The sequence below is a fragment of the Mauremys reevesii genome, linkage group 7 (assembly GCF_016161935.1).
Source record: "Mauremys reevesii isolate NIE-2019 linkage group 7, ASM1616193v1, whole genome shotgun sequence".
Lineage (NCBI taxonomy): Eukaryota > Metazoa > Chordata > Testudines > Geoemydidae > Mauremys > Mauremys reevesii.
Genome location: NC_052629.1, coordinates 46,562,044 through 46,583,572, shown reverse-complemented (window position 1 = coordinate 46,583,572; position 21,529 = coordinate 46,562,044). Strand labels below are relative to the sequence as shown.

General features: G+C 41.4%; 1 protein-coding gene across 17 annotated transcripts in view; it reads right to left on the bottom strand.

Annotated features, from left to right (window-relative positions):
• Window positions 1-21,529, bottom strand: part of JMJD1C (jumonji domain containing 1C) — a 332,141-nt gene that overhangs the window by 825 nt on the left and 309,787 nt on the right. For 11 of the 17 annotated variants that reach the window (XM_039482595.1, XM_039482591.1, XM_039482603.1 and 8 more), the window contains 2 exons: window positions 19,998-20,129; window positions 18,476-19,616 (listed from right to left, as the gene is read on the bottom strand). In XM_039482595.1, coding sequence (XP_039338529.1) covers window positions 19,527-19,616; window positions 19,998-20,129 — 222 coding nt within the window. In that variant the 3' untranslated portion in view covers window positions 18,476-19,526. Of the gene's footprint in view, window positions 1-128; window positions 483-16,380; window positions 17,393-18,475; window positions 19,617-19,997; window positions 20,130-21,529 lie in introns of those variants that run through there. The other 6 variants (XR_005583113.1, XM_039482594.1, XM_039482593.1 and 3 more) reach the window with 6 other exon arrangements.

Here is a 21,529-nt window from a genome sequence, read left to right as displayed (position 1 = left end):
GTCCATTTAAAAACCCACCACAATAAGTGTCACAGCAGATGCTTCAGAGGAAAGTGCCACAATCACAAATAGTTAATAGTGGAATAAACTGCCCATGACAATCTTTTCCTAATGCCTGTCAGAAGTTGGCTATAATATGGAAGGGGGAGGATGTTTTTAAAAATTTATCCATGTTGTGGATGTAACATTCTCCACAAACTCCTAGTTCTTTTGTGAATCCTGTTAAACACCGGTTCTCATACAGCAATGAGTTCTACAGGTTAGTTATGTTAAGGAAAATACAGTTGCTTTTATCAGTTTTAAATGTATTGCCTTTTAGTTTGTTTCCCTGTTCTTATGAGAAAAGGTCAGTAGGAGCACCTGAACTTACCTTATGTTATTTCTGACATTTCTCTAAACAGTCCCACTCTTTCCACGCTCTCCTTCTAGGGGTGGTCTTCCTATGCCTTCTTTGGACTTCATTCTGGTTCTTCTACTTCTCCCTTTTGAGATGGGGTTATCGGACCAAACCCAGTAGTCCACAGGAGGGCATTCATTAATTTATAGAATGGCATAATTTTTTTTTTAACATAGTATTTGCTTTTTGACTGCTGCTACGCATTGAGTGACAGTTTCCACTGAGCTGTCCGTAGCAATACCCAAGTCATGTTTACTACTTTATCATCTTGAAAGTATATTCTGTGGCAAACCATTGCCATCTGGTGAACAAAACAATGTTACCGTAAAACAAACAGCCCCTTTTCCTTAAAATAGCACATTACTTCAAGTCTTAAGTTTCCCCACTATCATGATTGTCAATATAGTCAACCCTTAAAGTTATCAGCTAGCATAAAAGAAAAGGTGCAGAGAGGGTTAAACACTGCACACAATATAAACAATTTGGATCAGAGTCCTTATGTATGTTCCTGTTATTGTAGTTTTGACATGATCAAAGAGATTTTGTCATAGGACCTAATTCCAAGTGTTTTAAAGTCAATGGAAAGATGCCCTAGGGCTTTGGATCGGGTCTATGATGCATTATACTTGACATCTGTAAAATTCTGTGGTCTGTAATTTGAAAGCGTCTCACCAAGAACTAAATTTAAACATATGCCCAGACATTTAGTTCAATTCAGAGAGCTTGCTTTACCACAGAAACCACTGTTGTCTTGGAACCTAGAAATATTATCCCTGTTGAAAACAGCCAACTTATGCTTTGCAAAAAGAATTTGTGAACTATGGAATCTGTGAGCATATCCCAGTAGAGGGAAAACCCATGGAAAGTTACATGGAATCTTTTGGGAGTAAAATCTGCCAAACATAACACCAATGGCTACTTACTGTCACAGCTAGAAAACAAAATACAAAAACACTGAGTTTTAAGTGTTGGTTTTATGTTCAGTGAGTCAGGATCTTATGCCCCCTCTTCTAAGGAATTTTAAATTTTCAGAAAGTTACCTTGGCAAGATTTTAAGGCCTTCATATTAACAATAGCTCCTAGTACAATCTACAGTTCACATTAAGTTGCTTTCAAGGTGCCATATTGAAAGTTGGTGGCTGTTTTGAGCAGTACAGGCATGATACCTCTATTTGCTGTCAACTGCACATTCACCATAATTCCCATTTATATTCAGACTCATGATGATTTTTATGCCTATCCTCCCATTCTAAAAGTGGTGCTGACATAGAAGAGACAGATACATTTTTTAGAAGTGGTTAAGGATGATGATGTGGCCAGCAAAACTGACAAGAAAAACGCTCAGTTAATTTACAGCAGCATTTAAAATGTCATACTGAACGGGACTCAAAATAGGGGAGAGGCAAAGTCTACACTGTAGAATCTCCCTCAATTTTGAGCCCTTTAACTGGTTGGTTTTAACTGGTTGGTTTTGTGGGCTTCGGACATCTTACTTTTCAGCTCAGAAGTAACCCTTTCCTACAAGGAAATCAGATAAAATTTGGCTCCGGAGACAGATGATGACCGGTCTGGTGAGCATCTTTCTTGAATTTACTGTTTGAAAGTGATCAGAAATGATTAGTGGTAGCAATGCAATAATAGAAAGCTATAAACCTGAGACTTGGCTACAGCCTCTCTTATAAAAAAACCCCATAGGTTATAGGAGTTCGTAACTTTTTAGAGACTAGGAGTCTTTGGCCTCCCCCCACGCCCTTAAAATGCTGTAAATTTGCCTAGTGCCTGTTTTGGAATCATTTGAACTACTGTCCCTCAAGCCAGTTTCCTACAGGCAGCACAATATTACTGAGATTAAACAGTATCAGGTCCATAGAGCTACAAAACAAACAGTATTTCCCATCTCAGGTCCACCCAAATCTAGCCTTCAGCTCAAAGGAAAACACACACCCAGCTACCATAAAACTGCATTGGCCCAGGATGGGAAGGGGCACAGCTAAGACTGGCTGCCGTGCACATGATCCCAGGAGGCGGGAAGGCACATACTGTTCTTACCTAGTTGGAAAATTCCTGGGAAATTCACATGGAACTATCACAAAGCAAAAGCTTCCTGTCTGATGCTTCAGCTTTAGGAAAGTTTTGAGTTTAAAATGCAAGTGTTCTCACATACCACGTCTGGAAAAGCATCAATCTTCAATTTGCTATAAAGGAGGGGGCAACTTTTCCATTGGTTCTACATAAATTGTAACTTCCTTTTAGAAAACTAATAGAACAAGTGAAAAAATGCAGAGATTAGTGTCTGACTAGGAATTTAAAGCCACCTCACAAGCTGAGCATCATTAGACCTTTGGGCAGAGTTTCCTAGGCTGTGAGGGGCCTAGAAGTGGGTGCTGCCCTAGAGGACGCAATGTTCTGTAGGGGTGAGTATAACGGGAACACAAAGACCAAAAAATAGTAAATAAAAAAAGGCAGGAAAGCACTGAGCTGCTGACCTTGTTCTACTTGAGGCAGAACTTCTCAGGGGCAAGCAAGAGCAGGCTTGGTCCCAGGGTCCCTGGAATTTATTCAGGAAGGCCCAGCCCATTCAGTACGGATAGGGGCAGATGCTATCAGTCATGAAAAAAGGGAGGGATTTTTCAAGTGTTATCTAGGAAGAGGAGACAAGACTTAGTGACAACCAGTATGCGGAGGAAAGACTGAAAGCCCAGGCTATGAGCCTGAGGGACAGAGACGATGGTGGCTTTGCTAATTGTAAAGCAGAATGGGGCTAGGGCACAGGATTTGGTAGGAAAGACAGAGGTTTGTTTTGGCCACAAAGAGCTTGAGATGATGGTGAGTTTCCCAGATGAACTGCTTGAGAGAGATGCAATACTGAAGCACGGACCCAGCGTCCGAGTGAAATAGAATTTACGAAAGGAGTTAGTCTGGGAGGGCAGTTGAATTCATGCAAGTGACATCACCTATAAATAAGGTGTCCAGGGAGAAAGGCAGGAGTCCAAGAATAGAGACCTGAGGAGAGTGCAGTTAGAGTGGGAAGGTGGAGACCTGCTAAGAGGGATTGACAGAATGGCTAATGGGATAAGAAGAGAACCAGGAGAGGACAGAGTTAGGGAGGCTAAGGGAAGACAATGTCAAGGAAGGAGGATCAAGGATATCACTGGAAGCACTGGAATGGTCAAAGAGAATAAGAATGGAGTATAGGCCTTCAGACAGTCAAGACGTTTATTTGGAGACACTGGTGAGCATTTTCTATGGAGTAGAAAGGGCAGAGGCTGGACTGGAGTGGTCCAACAGATTCATACATTTTAAAGTCAGAAGAGACCATTACGGTCATCTAGTCTGATGTCTTGCATAACGTCATAGAATTTTACCCCGTGATTCCTGCATCAATCCCATAACTTCTGGTTGAGCTAAAACACAATTTAGAAAAACAACCAATCGTGATGTGAAAACTTCAACTGATGGGGATTCCCCCACATCCCCAGGTAAGTTGCTGCAATTCCTCTAACTGGTAAAATAGAGAGTTTAAGACAAGGAAGCTGATACGGGAGCACAAACAGCTCATTCAGTGAGTATGGTAGTGAAGGGGCAGAGGGAGTTAGGGTGGGAGTTGGAAAGACAAGGGGGCAGGGGTGGGGTCCAAGGGTGGGTTTGACAGTTTAATGGCATGTCTGTATGCAAGAAAGGAGACAGAGGAGAGGGACAAGAATATGGTGGGGGAAAGGAGTGGGGGCAAGGAAATTTCACAGGAAGGGATAGGGTTGAGGGGCCAGAAAGAGCATGTAGGTGAGAATTTTCAAGGCCAGTGACGGGGAAGAAAGGAAGAGATGTTGGGATGGGACTCTCTTTTTGTTTTGTGTTTGTACAGCACCTACCACAATGGGGCCCTGGTCCAGGACTGGGGCTGGGAAGTGCTACGATAAGAAAAAGAACAGATCATGTCACATACCTAAAAGCTGGCAAGCTCCACTGTTACAGCTCATGCCTATTTATATTCTCCGCTGATCTGGTAATATTTCTGATCATCAATCAGGCAATTCTGAGACCAGAAAAAACAATCACTGAAGATTGTTATTCCCTTTGTATCCATTTTGTGTTGCAGAGGTTGGGATTACAAAATCCTAACAATTGGATTAGGTTTGGTGGGAGATGATGCTAGTTCTTGAAAACCGGAAAATACAGAGGCTGTCTCTTCACCAGGAAAAAAGGCAGGAAAGATAAGATAGTTTAAAACTAGTCCCCATCATTCTGTCCTCCCTCTGCTGCCTCCTGCAGGACCTGGATAAAATTTCCCTCTGAGGTCAAGGAATTGAACTAAAGCCTCATTTATGCTGGGCGGGTTTAGTAACCGTACAACAACATCATCTACACTAGGGGTTTACACTAACTGGCTTAGCAGCACAGACTAAGCACAGGAGCTGAAATCAGGAACCTAAATTCACCTTCCTGTAGTCAAATGCCGCTTTAAAGCACACTGTCCCAGTAATGCTCAGCTACAGTGAAGAAGCAGCTGGATTACTCTGAAGTCATCCCAGTTACAGGAAGCTGAGCTGGCAGCTGCAATACGGCTCCTCGTTGGGCCTGGTGGAGAGCTAAAGGGGATGTTTATAGCCTTGAGCTGAAGTTGCATAGGTAGCCAGTTACTTGAAGGAGTCCAGCAGCCCGCATGAGTTCGCAAGTCTAATTAAAGCCCAACTCATGAAAACTACAAACTGGCTTCTCTTCACTTGAATTTTACCTCAAGTTAACACACATTGGTACATAGCAAGAACATTAACATTTAAGAATAAGCGTAAGAAAAATATGGAAGTGATTAGGAACAGTAATTAAAAAATGTCCAATAACTAGGTTGTGAAAATTTCACATTGTGCATACTGATAATCTTCACTGTGGCCTGTTTTTATGCTTTAATGTCATATTTGTTTGATTAATGTGTTTAGTTAGTAACTATGAAAAGGTGTAGGTCAGTAAGTTTAGAGAAACTGAATAAAGTAAGTTTGGTATGTTAACTTTAGGTATTAAACAGTGCAGAACTTGGGCCTTTATGTTCTTGCTCACTCTCTGTCTAAATGCTTGTTACCTAGCAACTTTTAGTTTAATAACGTCTCTGTCTGGAAATACATATTGTGTACGATATTTGTGAGTAATGCAGCCTTCCTGAGCTCATGGCAATAAAAGCTTTATAGCACTCCACCCTATCATGGATTTTGTTTCTGCCATATTTTCTGATGTATTCATTTTTGGCCTTTTAGTCTCTCTTTCTTCCCCATTTGAAATACATTAGTTACTGTGGAAACAATTTCATGGTTATGGGCAGAATTTCGTGACAGGCACAAGTGCATTATAAAGGCAATTTACATAATAGTTTGCAAAATACAGCTTTGGGGGGCCCCACGGGCCGGTGCAACTGGCCAGCGCGGTTGGTCCCGGAAGAAACAAAGCCGTCATTTCTGCCCCGGGGCCCTGCACCCCTCTAGGGACGGCCCTGCTTATCCCCCATCTTTACTCACCATCTCATTTAAAACTGGAGTGGTTTTCCACTCCATTGGTTTTGGGTATCTTCAAGAGAAGGTTTTGTCTTAAAATTGTCAATATCTCAGCATTTTCCTTTTGCACATTCTGGTTCTAAATTCATTCATTCAGTTTCACACACGTATGTATTTTTTTAAAGTGCAGATTAACATCTTGGTCATATGCTTGAGAAGAATAAATCAACAGGAACTGAGCATCAAGACATGCATATACAAAGGAAGAACTTTAGTGCTGATGTTTGGAAATAAAATTGGACAATTGTTTGGTATCAAATATTGTCAGAGGAGATGAGAACTAAGCTCTTAAGTCATGTCCCTCTTACCACCTTATTCCCATCCCCCTAGGAGCATATACCCTGTGAGATAAGGTGCTGGTAGTCACAATATATAGTAAAACAATGGGATGCAAGAGGAGACAACTAGTTTGCAGCAAACTGGGGTGTGAATCTAGCCAGGCATAGACTGTCTGAATGGACCCTGCTGAATGCACTTTTATCTAGCTCCATTTCAAAGAAGACTAGATCAAAACACATTAACGAACAGTTAATGTGAGTCAGCAGCATCCACGACCAACCCATGAGAGGTAGATTCACACCCCAGCTTGCCATGAACTAATTGTTTGTGTAGACCTACATTTCTAGCCAGGAGGGGGCACACATTAGCTTTCAAGGAGTGATACAGTAATATACAGAGGTAAGTGACCACATTTAATTGATTTAAGCTAAAGTCAGTTACTAAGACAAACCCAGCCAAAAGAGAGAACTTTGATTGCCGTCAGTGACATGTCCTGTCAATATATTTTGCTTTGTTTAAAAGTTAGTTTAGTGCTCGTGAAAGCTGCTAGACTTATGGCACTGAACACAATCAACAGAACAGGTATTGCATAGAAGCAACTTCCCCCATAATGTCCTGACAAAACATCTTAAGCTAGACTTGGAGACACCATTTTTAAGGTAGTTCCTTGTGGGAACTTGGCAGCTTCTAACATACCCATCTAAGTGTTTAGACTTTAAGGATGGGCTAATTAGGCTGTGAACTGTGTAGTGAGATGCTGGCCTTGGGCTGGTTCTCATCTGCCAGTAGGCAGTAAACAGGATAATAAATCAGAAAGTTGTACAGGATGACAATTACCCAATGAAGTTATAGCTGTGCCTGTGTGTATCTTATTAACCAATTAGCAATTGCTTGATTGCCTGCCATAATTGTATATAAGAGCATGCTGGAGAGAAATAAATGACTTTGCTACCAATCACATTGATTGTTGGGCTCTGTCCGTGCCCGCCTGAGAGGCACAGCGACGCAACAGTTCCTGCCCATTTAAACCTCAGCCTCTCTCCTGAGGCTGCCCACTAGTGCAAATGGTGATGCAGAAACTACCTGATCAGCTATCAGATGGTGATAACTTTTTGTCAATACACCTCTACCTCGATATAACGCTGTCCTTGGGAGCCAAAAAAATCTTACTGCGTTATAGGTGAAACCGTGTTATATCGAACTTGCTTTGATCCACCGAGTGCACAGCCCTGCCCCCCTGGAACACCGCTTTACCGCGTTATATCTGCATTCGTGTTCTATTGGGTGGCGTTATATTGAGGTAGCGGTGTACTAACTTAAATCAGATTTAAACAAATGGACTAGTGGCAAAAAACTATTCTGTATATTTTATGATCTGTGCTGTAAGGCACCTACATTCCTGTATCCTGCCAGTATATTGTACTTCTAAATTATCTATGTATGTACAGCTGTTTCATAGATATTCAAATACCGAACTCCAAACTGGCCTCTACTGGAAGACTTCTAGTTAAACTGGTAAGTATAAATCAAAGAATTATGGTGTAACAGTCCCACTCCTATTTACTTTTGCGGCGCGCCTCAAAAATTGTGTGTCAAAGTAGTCATGAATTCCTACATGAATGTCCTAACTGAACATGCTAAAGTGGCCTAGTCAGTATTTGAGAAGGTTACTCACCCTATGCAGTAACTTAGGTTCTCTGAGATGCATCTCTCAGTGGGTGCTCCACTTCAGTTGTTGATGCGTCCCTGTGCCTTTGATTGGAGAATTTCAGTAGCAGTGCCCATCTGGGTCGCAATGTGCGGTCCCTGTTTCACCATGCCTTAGGCGCCTCATCTAGCACACGCATGCGGCCTGATCCCCTCAGTTCTTTCTCTACTGAAGAGTCCGGAAATTGAACTCCGAAGTAGAGGGGAGGAGGGTGGGTAGTGAAGCACCCACAGGGACACACACATCTTGAAGAACCTCAGTTACTGCACAGGGTGAGTAACCTTCTCTTCTTCGAGGGATGTCCCTGTGGGTGCTCCACTTCAGGTGACTGTAGAGCAGTGCCTCATGTTGGATGGAAGGGGCTTCGGAGTTGCATGAATGAGTGAAGATAGCACTATGAGCCATCAGTGCATCCGATCTTGAGCTCTGGTGATTGCACGGTGTTTTGTGAACATATGTTCAGAGACCCAGGTACCAGCTGTACATATGTCTATGAGGCCTGGTCTACACTAGGGTGGGGGGGTCAAACTAAGGTACGCGACTTCAGCTATGCGAATAGCGTAGCTGAAGTCGAACTACCTTAGTTCGAGTTACTTACCCGTCCAGACGCCGCAGGATCGAAGTCCGCGGCTCCCCCGTCGACTCCGCCACCGCCATTCGCGGTGGCGGAGTTCCGGAGTCAACGGGAGCGCGTTTGGAGTTCAAACTATCGCGTCTAGATTAGACGAGATAGTTCGAACTCCGAGAAGTCGAACGCTACGCGTCGACCCGGCAGGTAAGTATAGACCTACCCTGAGTGATGCATTGTTTAGAAAGGCTACTGAAGTAGCAATGTATCTAGGAGGGTGAGTTCTGATCTCGGATGGAGATTGTAGTTTCTTTCGTTGGTAGCAGAGGTGAATACACCCCGAGATCCATTTTGAGTGCCTGTGTGGAGATGACTGCTCCTTTAGAACTTTTGGTAGCGCAGACGAAAAGTCCTGAGGATTTTCTGAAAGGCTTAGTTCTATCGAAGTAGAATGCTAGTGCGCATCTGATATCCGGGGTACATAGTACTAAGTCCTGTGAGCTCTCATGAGGTTTGGGAAAGAATACGGGAAGATGGATTGGTTGATTTACGTGGACGGATGAAGATATTTTAGGTATAAATCTCAGATGTGGTCTTAGGGTAACCTTGTCCTTGAAAAAGATGGTATAAGGTGGGTGAGCCATGAGAGACTCTAGCTTACCCACATGGTGGGCCGCTGTAATAGCTACTAAAAATTAGGGCTGTCAAGTGATTAAAAAAATTAATCGCAATTAATCACACAGTTAATAATAGAATACCATTTATTTAAATATTTTTGGATGTTTTCTACATTTTCAAATATATTGATTTCAATTACAACACAGAATACAAAGTGTACAGTACTCACTTTATATTTATTTTTAATAATAAATATTTGTACTTTAAAAAACCAAAAGAAATAGTATTTTTCAATTCACCTCATACAAGTACTGTAGCGCAATCTCTTTATCATGAAAGTTGAACTTACAAACGTAGAATTATGTACAAAAAAACTGCATTCAAAAAGAAAACAATATAAAACTTCAAAGCCTACAAGTCCACTCAGCCCTACTTCTTGTTCAGCCAATCGCTCAAAATTTCTTGTTTACAATGTCACCTGAAAGTGAGAAGAGGTGTTTTCATGGTACACTTGTAGCCGGTGTCACAAGATATTTATGTGCCAGATAGGGTGACCAGACAGCAAATGTGAAAAATCGGGACGGGGGTGGAGGGTAATAGGTGCCTATATAAGAAAAAGACCCCAAAATTGGGACTTTCCCTATAAAATCGGGACATCTGGTTACCCTAGTGTCAGATTCACTGAAGATTAATATGTCCCTTAATGCTTCAACCACAATTCCCGAGAACATGCATCCATGCTGATGACGGTTTCTGCTCAATAGCAATCCAAAGCACTGCCGACTGACATGTTCATTTTTATCATCTGAGTCAGATGCCACCTGCAGAAGGTTGATTTTCTTTTTTGGTGGTTCAGGTTCTGTAGTTTCCGCATCGGAGTGTTGCTCTTTTAAGACTTTTGAAAGCGTGCTCCACACACTCTCAGATTTTGGAAAGCACTTCAGATTCTTAAACCTTGGGTTGAGTGCTGTAGCTATCTTTAGAAATCTCACATAGGTACCTTCTTTGTGTTTTGTCAAAATCTGCAGTGAAAAAGTGTTCTTAAAATGAACAACATGTGCTGGGTCATCATCCCACACTGCTATAACATGAAATATATGGCAGAATGTGGGTAAAACAAAGCAGGGGACATTGAACTCCTTGGGGGAGAATTGTGTCACTAAGTAATTAACACTTTTTTTTAACGAGCATCATCAGCATGGAAGCATGTCCTATGGAATGGTGACCAAAGCATGAAGGGGCATATGAATGTTTAGCATATCTGGCATCTAAATACCTTGCAAATGCCTATTCTCACTTTCAGGTGACACTGTAAATAAGAAGCTGGCAGCATTATCGCCTGTAAACAAACTTTTTTCTCTTAGTGACTGGCTTAACAAGAAGTAGGACCGAGTGGCTCTAAAGCAGGGTTTCTCAAACAGGGGTCGCTGCTTGTGTAGGGAAAGCCCCTGGTGGGCCAGGCCAGTGAACACACTGGCCCTGCCCGCCAGGGGCTTTCCCTACACAAGCAGCAACCCCTGTTTGAGAAACCCTGCTCTAAAAGTTTTACATTGTTTTGTTTTTGAGTTCAGTTATGTAACAAAAAAATCTACATTTGTAAATTGCACTTTGTAAAAGGTCACACTACAGTACTGTACTTGTATAAGGTGACTTGAAAAATTTCTTTTATATTTACAGTGCAAATATTTGTAATAAAAACAATATAAAGTGAGCACTGTACATTTTGTATTCTGTGTTATAACTGAAATCAATATATTTAAAAATGTTGAAAAATATCCAAAAATATTTAATAAATTTCAATTGGTATTCTACTGTTTAACAGTATGATTAAAACTGTGATTAATCATAATTAATTTTAAAATTGTGATTAATTTTTTTTTTTAGTTTTTACTAAAAATGCTACCTTAATTGATAGATGTATCAGAGAGTATGTCATTAAGGGTTTGAATGGGCCCCAATGAGGCAGCGTAATACCAGGTTCAAGTCTCATGGTGGTGGGGAATGCGTACTTCAGGGTAAACGTTCTGAATGACCGTAAGGAAGTGTTTGGTAATCAGGTGCTTAAACAGTGACATCCCATCAATCTTGTGATGGAAGGTGTTGACAGCCACAAGATTGACCTTGATTGAATTAGTGGATAGTCCTGAGTTTTTCAGCTCCAACATGTAGTCCGGTATCAATGGTAAAGGTGTGAAAGCTGAAGTGATTTGCTTGGCTTGGCACCATATATCTGTTCCATTTTTGAAGGTAAGTCCTACTGTTTAGTAGTATGTGTTTAACCTGTTCAAAACAGGCTAGTTCGTTGTGATGGAACCATATAGGAGCCACGATTTCAGGTGAAGTCTCTCCATGTACAGTTGTGAACTTGTCTGTCGTTCTGCGAGAGAGCGTGTGGAGCACATAGCACTATCCGCATCAGGTAAGAGTACCAAGTTTGTCTGGGCCACATTAGGGCTATCAATAGGACTTTGCTTTGTCCATACGTATCTTGTTTATCACCCTCAATAGTAGTGGTATCTGTGGAAACGTGTATAGAAGTGGTACTTCCCATTTGAGGAGAAAGGCATCCCCCAGCAACTGGGGTCTCAGACCTGCTCTTGAGTAGAACTGTGGGCACTTGTGGGTTCTGTGGTGTTGCAAAGAGGTCGATAGATGAGTGGCCCCATTGTTGAAATATGTTCTGCAGGACCACATCATTTAGTTTCCATTCATGATTGTGAGAAAATTCCTTGCTTCACGTGTCTGCTGCTGGAGGTAAGAGGATGAGATGTTGATATTGTGCCGTATGCACCAATTCCAGAGATTCATGGCTTTGGTGTATAGGGAGTGAGGTCAGGTTTATATAAAATATGCAATGTTGTAGGTCATTACTTATATGGTCTCGTTCCTTATCAATGGCAAGACGTGGAGGTACGTGTTGTGAACTGCGTGGAGATCTAATAGATTTATGTATAGCTGTGTTTTGGAGGGAGACCACCTGCCCTGGATTTTATGGTGTTGTAGATGGGCTCCCGGCCTATCAAGAAGCATCAGTTGTAAGTGTCAGAAAGTGGATCCTGAGTGAAAGGAACCTCTGTGCCCATCTTGCTGGGCTGTGTCCACCAGTGTCAAGAGTCTTTGATTTTGGTTGGCATTATGAGGTTTAGGCTGTGTTTGTATGGCATGTAGATGAGCCAGCCCTGAAGGCAGTGCATGTGGAAATGCACATGTTGTACCACGAATGTGGTTGCAGCCATGTGGCCTAAGAGTTGAAGGCGGGTGCAAGCTGATATGTGTGGACTGTTCATTAACGAAGAGATGAGGTTGGTCATTGTAATAAACCTGTTTGTTGGTAATGACACACTGGCTTCCAGGGAGTCGAGATGGGCCCTGATGAAGTCCAACTATTGAACAATTTTGAATGAAGTTGATTTTTGAGCGTTTATCTGTAACCCCAGACTCTGGAAAAGGACAACTGTCCTGTGAGTAAGGTCAATGGCATCAGCCCAAATGGGACCTTTTAGTAAACAGTCGTCCAGGTAGGGGAATATTATTACCCCTTGCTTGTGCAGGTGTGTCGTTACTACTGTGAGAATTTGAGAAAACTTGTAGTGCTGTGGAAAGGCTGAAAGGCAGTAGTACCTTGTATTGGTAATGATCTGTTCCCAGGGTGAACCCGAGGAACTTCGTGAGAGCAGGATGTACTGTTATATGGAAAGAGGCATCTTGAAGGTCGAGGGCTGAGAACCAGTCCCCTGTTCCAGTGATGGTATTATCATTGCTAGTGTGACCATCTTGAACTTTTGGACCCTCACGAATTTTTGAGCTTTCTGAGATCTAGGATGGGTCTCCATCCTCTATTTTGGGGGGGGGGTTAAGAAATCATGGGAACAGAAACCCTTCCCCTTATATTGTAGAGGAACTTGTTCCATGGCACCTAGGTGTAAAAAATGGTTTTCTTCTTGTTGTAGAAGGTGCTCACAAGAAGGGTCCCTGAAGAGGGATGGGGCTGAGGGGTTGGGTAGAGGGATGGAAGTAAAGGGGATCAAGTTGCCTGTATTATTTCTAGGGCCCACTTGTCAGTAGTGATAGAATGCCATATTGAATAATATGAAGTCAAACGGTCCCCGAAATGGGATACGGATGGTGTCATCAGCACTATAGTGTGGGAGAGGCCGTTCAGACCCTCGACCACACCCTCAAAATTGTTGCTTGGAGGAGGAAGATTGAGACGCTGATGGAAATGGTGGGGGTAGTCGACATCTCTTTGGATCGTTCTGCCGCTGATGTTGAGTATAGAGGCATACCTGTTTTGCTGGTAAGGTTGATATTTGTTTTGTCTCCTCTTTGTGGCATGCGTATAAATTCCCAGCATATGGAGGGTTGCTCATGAGTCCTTCATCGTGTGGATGAATTTGTCCATCCTGGCTGCGAAGAGCTTCTGGCCATCGAACAGAAGGTCCTCCGCTGCAGATTATATCTCCCTCGGGAATCCTGAGGTATGCAAGCAGGATGCCCAGCGCATGAACACCGTGATGACTGTGGATCTTGCCTTCATGTTGGCCATATCTAAAGATGCTTGTAGGCCTTCGGACATGAGAGCTTTAAATTGATCCCTTTTGTCCTCTGGAATATCATTAATAAAGTCCATGAATTTCAAATAGTTGCCATGATCATATTTCGCTAGTAATGCCGCATAGTTGGCGACCCAGAATTGTAGGTTGATGAGCAATATACTTTGCGGCCAAAAAGGTCTAGCTGTTTCCTGTCTTTCTTGGTGGGTATGGACCTATATTGATGCTTTCTACCTCAATGGTTGATGGCATTGACTACCCTCTTGAAGGTAGGTGGTATGGTGGCGGGGGTCTGCATTATGGCTTTGTCTGAGGAAGAGAAGGAGTTTTTATTATTTGGCGTGGTGTCTTGCTCTATGCTCCTGTTCTTCGGTGGCTTCCACACTGGGCTCTGTTACAGGCACCCAGGATGGTGGGCAGAAATCTGATCTCCTCCCTACAAGGACTGGGGGTGGGTGGGGGGACAGGCTACTGTAGTGACTTCTGTAGGAGGCCCAGGGGTCCCATTGAGAGAGGAAAGGCATGGGTGGAACCATGCAAGGGTGCCCATACCACAGCTGGACATCTTACCTATTAGTGAGACAGAGTGTTCCAGTACCAAGTGCACTGGGGAGCCATCTGTGCCAAAAAGTGGCGAGTCCAGTGTCAAGGATACTAATATGTCCTTCTGATGAAGGAAGTGGCATGGTGCTGGCCAGTGCCAAGGGTTTTGGTATTGCAGTAGACAGTGCTGGTGGTCTTGGTGGTAGTTTTCGGAGCAGATGGCATCATTGTCAATGTGGTTGTCAGCGCCAATGAAGCTGTCGGAGCAGGCAGAGGAAAGCCTGTGTTGGAGGTCTTGGTGCTGTTTTCTTCAGTGGTGTCGACAGTGCCACAGTGGAGGACGAGACTTACTTTTGCTTCTCGACTCCACACCAGAGCACTGGGGATTGGCAGAGGCCACAGTGTGGGTGGTGTCAGAAGATCCAGGTGCCTTTTAGGTACTCAGCCGCGGTGTGGTCAGTACCAAGAGAGAGCGAGATGGAGAGCACTTCTTTTTGGTCCGTTCTCTCTCAGGAGAAGTCACCGCTCATTGATTTTTTTGAGGAATGAGCCTCTCTCTGAGAAGAGCGTGAGTTCTCTGGAGATCTGTGTCCAGAGGGCATCTGCTGGCCAGGGTCTGAAGCCGGGTGCACAGACTTTTACATTAAGATGAGCTTGAGGCGCAGATCTCTGTTCCTCTATGCTCGAGGCTTTAGACTGCTGCAGTAAGCACATTTCTGAGGGATAGACTCATTGACTTTAAGGTCAGAAGGGACCATTATGATCATCTAGTCTGACCTCCTGCACAATGCAGGCCACAGAATCTCACCCACCCACTCCTGTAACAAACCCCTAACCTACGTCTGAGTTACTGAAGTCCTCAAATTGTGGTTTGAAGACCTCAAGCTGCAGAGAATCTTCTAGCAAGTGACCCGTGCCCCATGCTGCAGAGGAAGGCGAAAAATGTGTGACTCAGCCAAGCAGCGGACACATTGAGTGTCTGTCCGACACCAGCATGGCATCTGAACATGAGAGGCAGTGCTTAAAACCTGGTGAACAAGGCATAGCTGAAAAGATGATGGTTCACCTCAGGGGTGAACTTAACTAGGCTATGAAAAGGTGTTTTGGTTTTTTTTTAAACTAGGAAATAAAATGGAGAAAGTAACAGTACTGCTAAACTAAACTATGCTAAGTACTATTTTCACATTAAGTGAGCTAACTTCTTGACACTGCTGGGAGCTCTGTCTCCGACCAAGGATGGTTGAGAAGGAAGTGAGGGCGTTGGGTTGGTGCGCGCTAGATGAGGCACCAATGGTGCTGCGAGACAGGGACCATGCATGCATGACCCAGACAGGCACTGCTGCTGAATTTCTCCAATCAAAAGTGCAAGAACGTGCCAACACCCGGAGTGAAGCACCCACAGGGACATCCTTTGAAGAATCTTATGCATTTTACAGTCAATCTTCCTCCTACTTTAGGCTGGCCTCCTGGATTCATTCTCTTAAGGTACCAATTGCTGTAAACATTGGGATGTGAACATTAATAAAACTGACCTTTACTGTCAGACTTTTGTGTTGTGGATGAGGAAAGTAAATACAGGGGTATCCATTTGCGTGAAGCACTTCAAATTCAGGAGAAAAAAGAAAATTTAACTTCTTTCATCATGAAAAGTTTACATGGGTCGCTAACATCAATCCCCTATGGAAAATCAAAGAGAGCCTGAACTAACCTACTCATTAAACAAGAAAACAAAGGCTTGTCTACACTTGAAAATTATTTTGAATTAAGTGACGGTGTGAATTTAAAGCATAGGAGCTATTCCTGAACTTTTCCCCATTGTGGGCACAGTTATTCTGGACTAAGAGTTTCAGCACAGGGAGCTATTCAGGACACTATTCTGATTATTTTCCCCTGTGCAGACAAGCCTTAAATTCTGGAGGTGGTGACACAGACATCCTAACTGCCACTCTGGATGTAATATGGATCCAGTTCTAACTTTTCCTTAAGTAAGCAGAGCTACTCTTTGTGTAAAAAGCCTCTATGGTAGTTTAATTTCATTATTGTCAGATTACATAGCAATGTTTCTAGAAGTTTGCCATGCAGAAATCATGGTGTACAAAAAACAGTAACGGACACAAACAACTTGCATCACCATTAGATTTCATCCAGGAATTTTAATTACTTATATGGGGACACACATGGATGAGGGCAGAAGCAGTAGAAAGTTTTCTGAATGTCACAGGTAAAATAGAACATTTCTTAAATCAACTTTGATGGCTTCATCCTGAAACAATTACCTCCAAACCTAAATTACCAGCAAAGGAAATTCAGTGTTCTGTTGCATGCCTGCTTTCCACCAACGTAGGCTGTGGGAGCCCTGAGGTCATTTCTGAATCTACATGGTAACATGATGTTATGCCTACAGGTACTGTTTAGTCCTTGAACTTATAAGAAATAAATTGTTGCTACATTTGCAACCAGACATGGTGTTTATGATTCTATACAAAGAAAAAACAAAATAGTAAAAATGCTGCAGTTCTCAACTGTGTACTATGCACACTGATAGAAAAGTATAATTACCAAGATCAAAAATCTTCAGTGTATGAGATCAGCTCAGAACAAGTGTCATTACACAACAGCTAGGGCAGTTCTAAACACTACAGTTAAAAAGGTATACATTTTATACAGGTTGCTCATGTCTTTTATCTTTCTATTCCAGTTTCAGTAACAGACTAATCATCTTTGCAATATTAGAAAATGTACATTTCCAAATGAATTTTTAAAAAAGATATGTTTAAACACCATATAAATTGTGATTCTTTGAGATAACTGACTCCATACTGTACGTAATATGCACATCTTGGACAAACCAGTGTGGGAAGGTCTTTGGCTGGAACATCTTAAACACCTTGGAAATGGTACCTGAAGCTCAAAGTACATTGCTTGGCAGACTATATAAAGACCAAACTACCTCAAAGTGGTCCTAGAATCCTAGAGTTCAAAGACTTGGTACTAAGTATTTTCTGACCTTCAGTGGGTAGGTTTCTATTGTAATTTGGACTTCCGTTGGCAAACCAGAGAAGTATAGGCACAAAGACTGATGCACAGTGACCACCCTCGCTACTGACCTGACTGCGGTTTCTGCATCATCATACATCAGGCAAGTCTCACCACACATCTCTCAGCCTTGGCTTCCCTTCTGCATCTCTGGAGAAAGAAAAGTTCAAAAGTCTGTCAGTGCACACAGATAATTATAATCCACATAAATATTTGTATTGTGAATATCAGCATGTGAAATGATACTCCTCCCTTTTGTGATAAAACTATCAAAATTGGAGGCTACACAAGGAGTACTGTGACTTCAACTCTAGTAAAAAGATTATGTTCTGCACTAAAACTGCATGCATGTAGTGTGGTGTTCAGGTGTATTCCATACAAAATTATTTTTCTTATTTACTTAAGACCAGACTAACTGCAACAACACTGCAAACCCAAAGCCTCAAAAATCTTCCCAAAATGTTAAATCTTTTCAGCCAAAGAAACAGTGCAAGAAGAGTTATTTTTTGGGTTAAGATCAAATTACACCAGGTTTACCCTCCTAAAAGTAAACATTAGCTACCATTAAAATTGATTTCTACTCAAATTCTGTTCCTGAAAAGAAACCATTCCTATGGCTTGGCTAAGAGAGTTCAGCAGCTTGTTTTATCTTCAACAAATAGTTTAGCTATCAAATGCTACCATCCCTCTGTGCTATGTACAGAACCCAGGGAGAAGCAATATATAACTTAAGGTAAACTTAAGACACAACTGATAATGCATATCAACTCATTCCAGTAATATTGCTGAGTAACTGCAAAATCAGTTGCAATTTTTCTAACCAGTTAAACTCAAAACATGTTCCTTTAAAATAATAATTCTTTTCACTAAAAAACTTGAAATTGTTTTGTATATCATCCAACTTTTTAATGAAATTTAAATACTACCTCTCCCCACCTCAAACACTAGCACTTTGTTACATATGTTGTTTCATTTGGCAGCAGCATACCTACTGCTATCACATTTTGGCTATATCACCAGCTAGAGAAATATCAAAAATTTATTTTTTTTCAGTTTTAGAGCATTATACACAATTTTATTTTTTATAATGAGCATACAAGTTCCCCATCACTGAAAGCAATAGAGAACTTTTTTTTGTTCTGTGGAAATTCCCTTCCCCTCAAAACAAAAGAATCTCTGTTATTGAAGACACAACATAAGGAATGTTTCAATTATTTTTATTCTTAGCTTTCTTTGGCTCAGCCACTTGAACTGTGCTCCAGCATGTCTATTAGCAGTTTCATATTAAAACTGGCAGAGGGTGAATGGTGCACACTAATTAACATACAACATTCCAATCTTTTACAGTAGGCAGCTTTACAACAGAGACATCTGCAATCACCGTGAAGGCATGAATGACTCAGACAAGTGTGTCTGTCACAAATGTGCCACAAACATGAAAAACAAACACAATGAGACAACATTTGATAAAGTCATTTTAATGGAAAATGCAAAACCCCTTTCAACTTCAATGTACAAAGCGTGTGTAACACTTGCACTTTTAACAAATTAAAGCAAGCCAATGTTTTAAAAAAATACATCATTGAATGTATATATGTATATATTTACACAGCATATTAAGTTTAATATTTAGCTTTAAAAGTTCACATAAATTTTACCAAAATGAGACAATCTTTTAAATAAATTACACCTTTTGAAAATGTTTAATTGTACACTGAATAGCTTCAATAAAATACTGAAGTGTCTGTATTTAATATCTACTTTATATACTTTATATTTTACAAAGTTTACAATTATTTGGCAGTAATTTTCAGATAATGACATGACTGCTGTGCGGATTCAGCAATGTCCCAAATGCAGGCAATAGCTGGTGTTTGTGTCCTACTCTCACAGTAACTGTCTCAATGTAGTGAAAAATACCAGAGTTATTTTAGCAAACTGTACAAGTCACATTTACATTTGATCAACAATATAGCATAGAATTTTGTGGGTTTTTTTCAAAAAATAAATACATCTTAAATCTTTGACATTTCACAAACTTCATATACATTATAATACAAGACAGCAGAATGCTGCTAAATTTTTTTTAGTAAGTAACATTTAATCACAGTAGCTGTGATCTATGAAGCTATACTGTTGCAGTGTCAGTAACAAGTAAATACGATGACTATGTTTTCTTGGCACTGATGGTTTGTGAAGCTTAAATTAGTGTGCATACTGTTCATCATGTAATTGAAAAAATAACCTCCATCTGATGTTTTAACATAAAAAAGCAGCGAGCGCTTTAGTTTTCTTCCACATCTTCCATTTCATTTTCATTAATCTTCAGAGCTCTCACCATTTCCTTAACTGCATGATACAAGATATTTTTAACCTGCAGAAGTATAAGACACTCTTCAGTAAGATACAAGTGATAAAAAAGTCACTATTAATGCATGGTATTTAACTAGGTTTAGGACTGAGTCCTAGGCTTAGTGGATGAAAAAAAGATTAAGTTAAAAATATTAGTCCAAAAGGAAACACCTTGATATTTTAAACACACTGTGAAATACCAAAACAGTGATTCAACTGAAAGTCATTTACACCATTGCATTCACATCATCTTCCTCAGGTTCATGGGGACCAAACAGGCACATTGATTATTGTTATGTATGAACAACAGCTAGAAAATGACCACACACAGTTACATATTCCAGTCAGAATCAGAGCATGCAGTGCCTTCAGAACAAGTTCTAGTTGAGAATTCATTTCTTACCTGCATTTTATCATCATAATTGATTTCTTCTTTTGACAGCCTCAGTTCCTGTGTTAAGTGAAATGACTGTACAAGATGTTCTGGAGACACAAAGTCTTCAGTTACTTGAATGCAGCTGTGAAAATTTTGCACCTGTCCAAAAGAAAAAGAAAAAAAGAAAATTAAAATTTGGTTTTTTTTAATTCACAAAAAGTAAAGTATAGACTCCAGATCTTTCAAACAACGTAACTATCAGACTGGGGATCTTTTTACTTTTAAAGTTAGCAGTAATTAAGTGTATTAAACTGACATTTATTGAACATTTTGAAATCTATCTGTTGTCACAAGTCAGGTATGCAATAGACTCCACAATGATGAGACACTCTTTTCTAAAATCCTAACATTGTTCAGGCTCATGCTCCTGAGCTGGAATGTTATTGAAGGACACTAGCCACAATCTGAGTGCATGCCCAGCCCTTCTCTTCCTTTCTCTGGCATGCAGCCAGCCACTTCCTCATTAATTCAATCCATCTTCTAGACTCCATCTTCCAATTCTCTTCTAAAAAAACCTGTGCTGTGACTTTGACTGTCTTTGCTCCCAAACCCATCCCCAATTCACACATTCTTCCCAGTGACAAGTGAACAACTCCCCTTTCCCAAGTTCCAAAATCCCACGTACCTGACTGCCAAGTGTCTCCAACCCCATCAAACTTCTTAACTTCACCTCCTCTATCTAATACAATAGTCTCTGAACCCAATGACCTGTCAACTATTTCCCCCTCCCATCCCCAGACAGATAGTTATGAAAGCTTATGGGAGGCCCTGTACATCTTAACACAGTATCTAGCAAAATCAAACAAATTGATCTAGGCAATCATTAGGTCCAGATATTTAAAGAAGCTGTACAGACTAAAGTTCCTCTCCTTAGCAGACATATCTAAAACAGAGAACAGCCAGGGAGATGAAAAAGGGCTGTTACTGCTACTGATGCCTCAGACTGTAATCATGAACGGGCAAGTTTGGCAGGCAATTTTCCCCTGAGATTCATGAGGTGAAGGGTAACACACTCTACCAGAGTTCCAATAATCGGGAAGTTGAGACAGTGGAGCACAACCCCCAAAATTAGGGAGAATAAGGAGAAAGCCTAAGATCCTAGATAGAGAGTCAGTGTGTAAAGAATCGGGAGTTCCCTGTCCCAACTCCTGGCCATAGATGTCTATTTATCTGTCCTTAGAGAGAAAGCTGTCTCCTGTACAGATCAGCTCCTGTGCAGTTGACATACACACAGCTTCTAGCTCATAGCTGTAGGGGACCATACATGTATAGCAATTCCTTTCTCATGTAAGAACATAAAAACATAAGAACGGCCGTACTGGGTCAGACCAAAGGTCCATCTAGCTCAGTATCTGTCTACCGACAGTGGTCAATGCCAGGTGCCCCAGAGGGAGTGAACCTAACAGGCAATGATCAAGTGATCTCTCTCCTGCCATCCATCTCCATCTTCTGACAACCAGAGGCTAGGGACACCATTCCTTACCCATCCTGGCTAATAG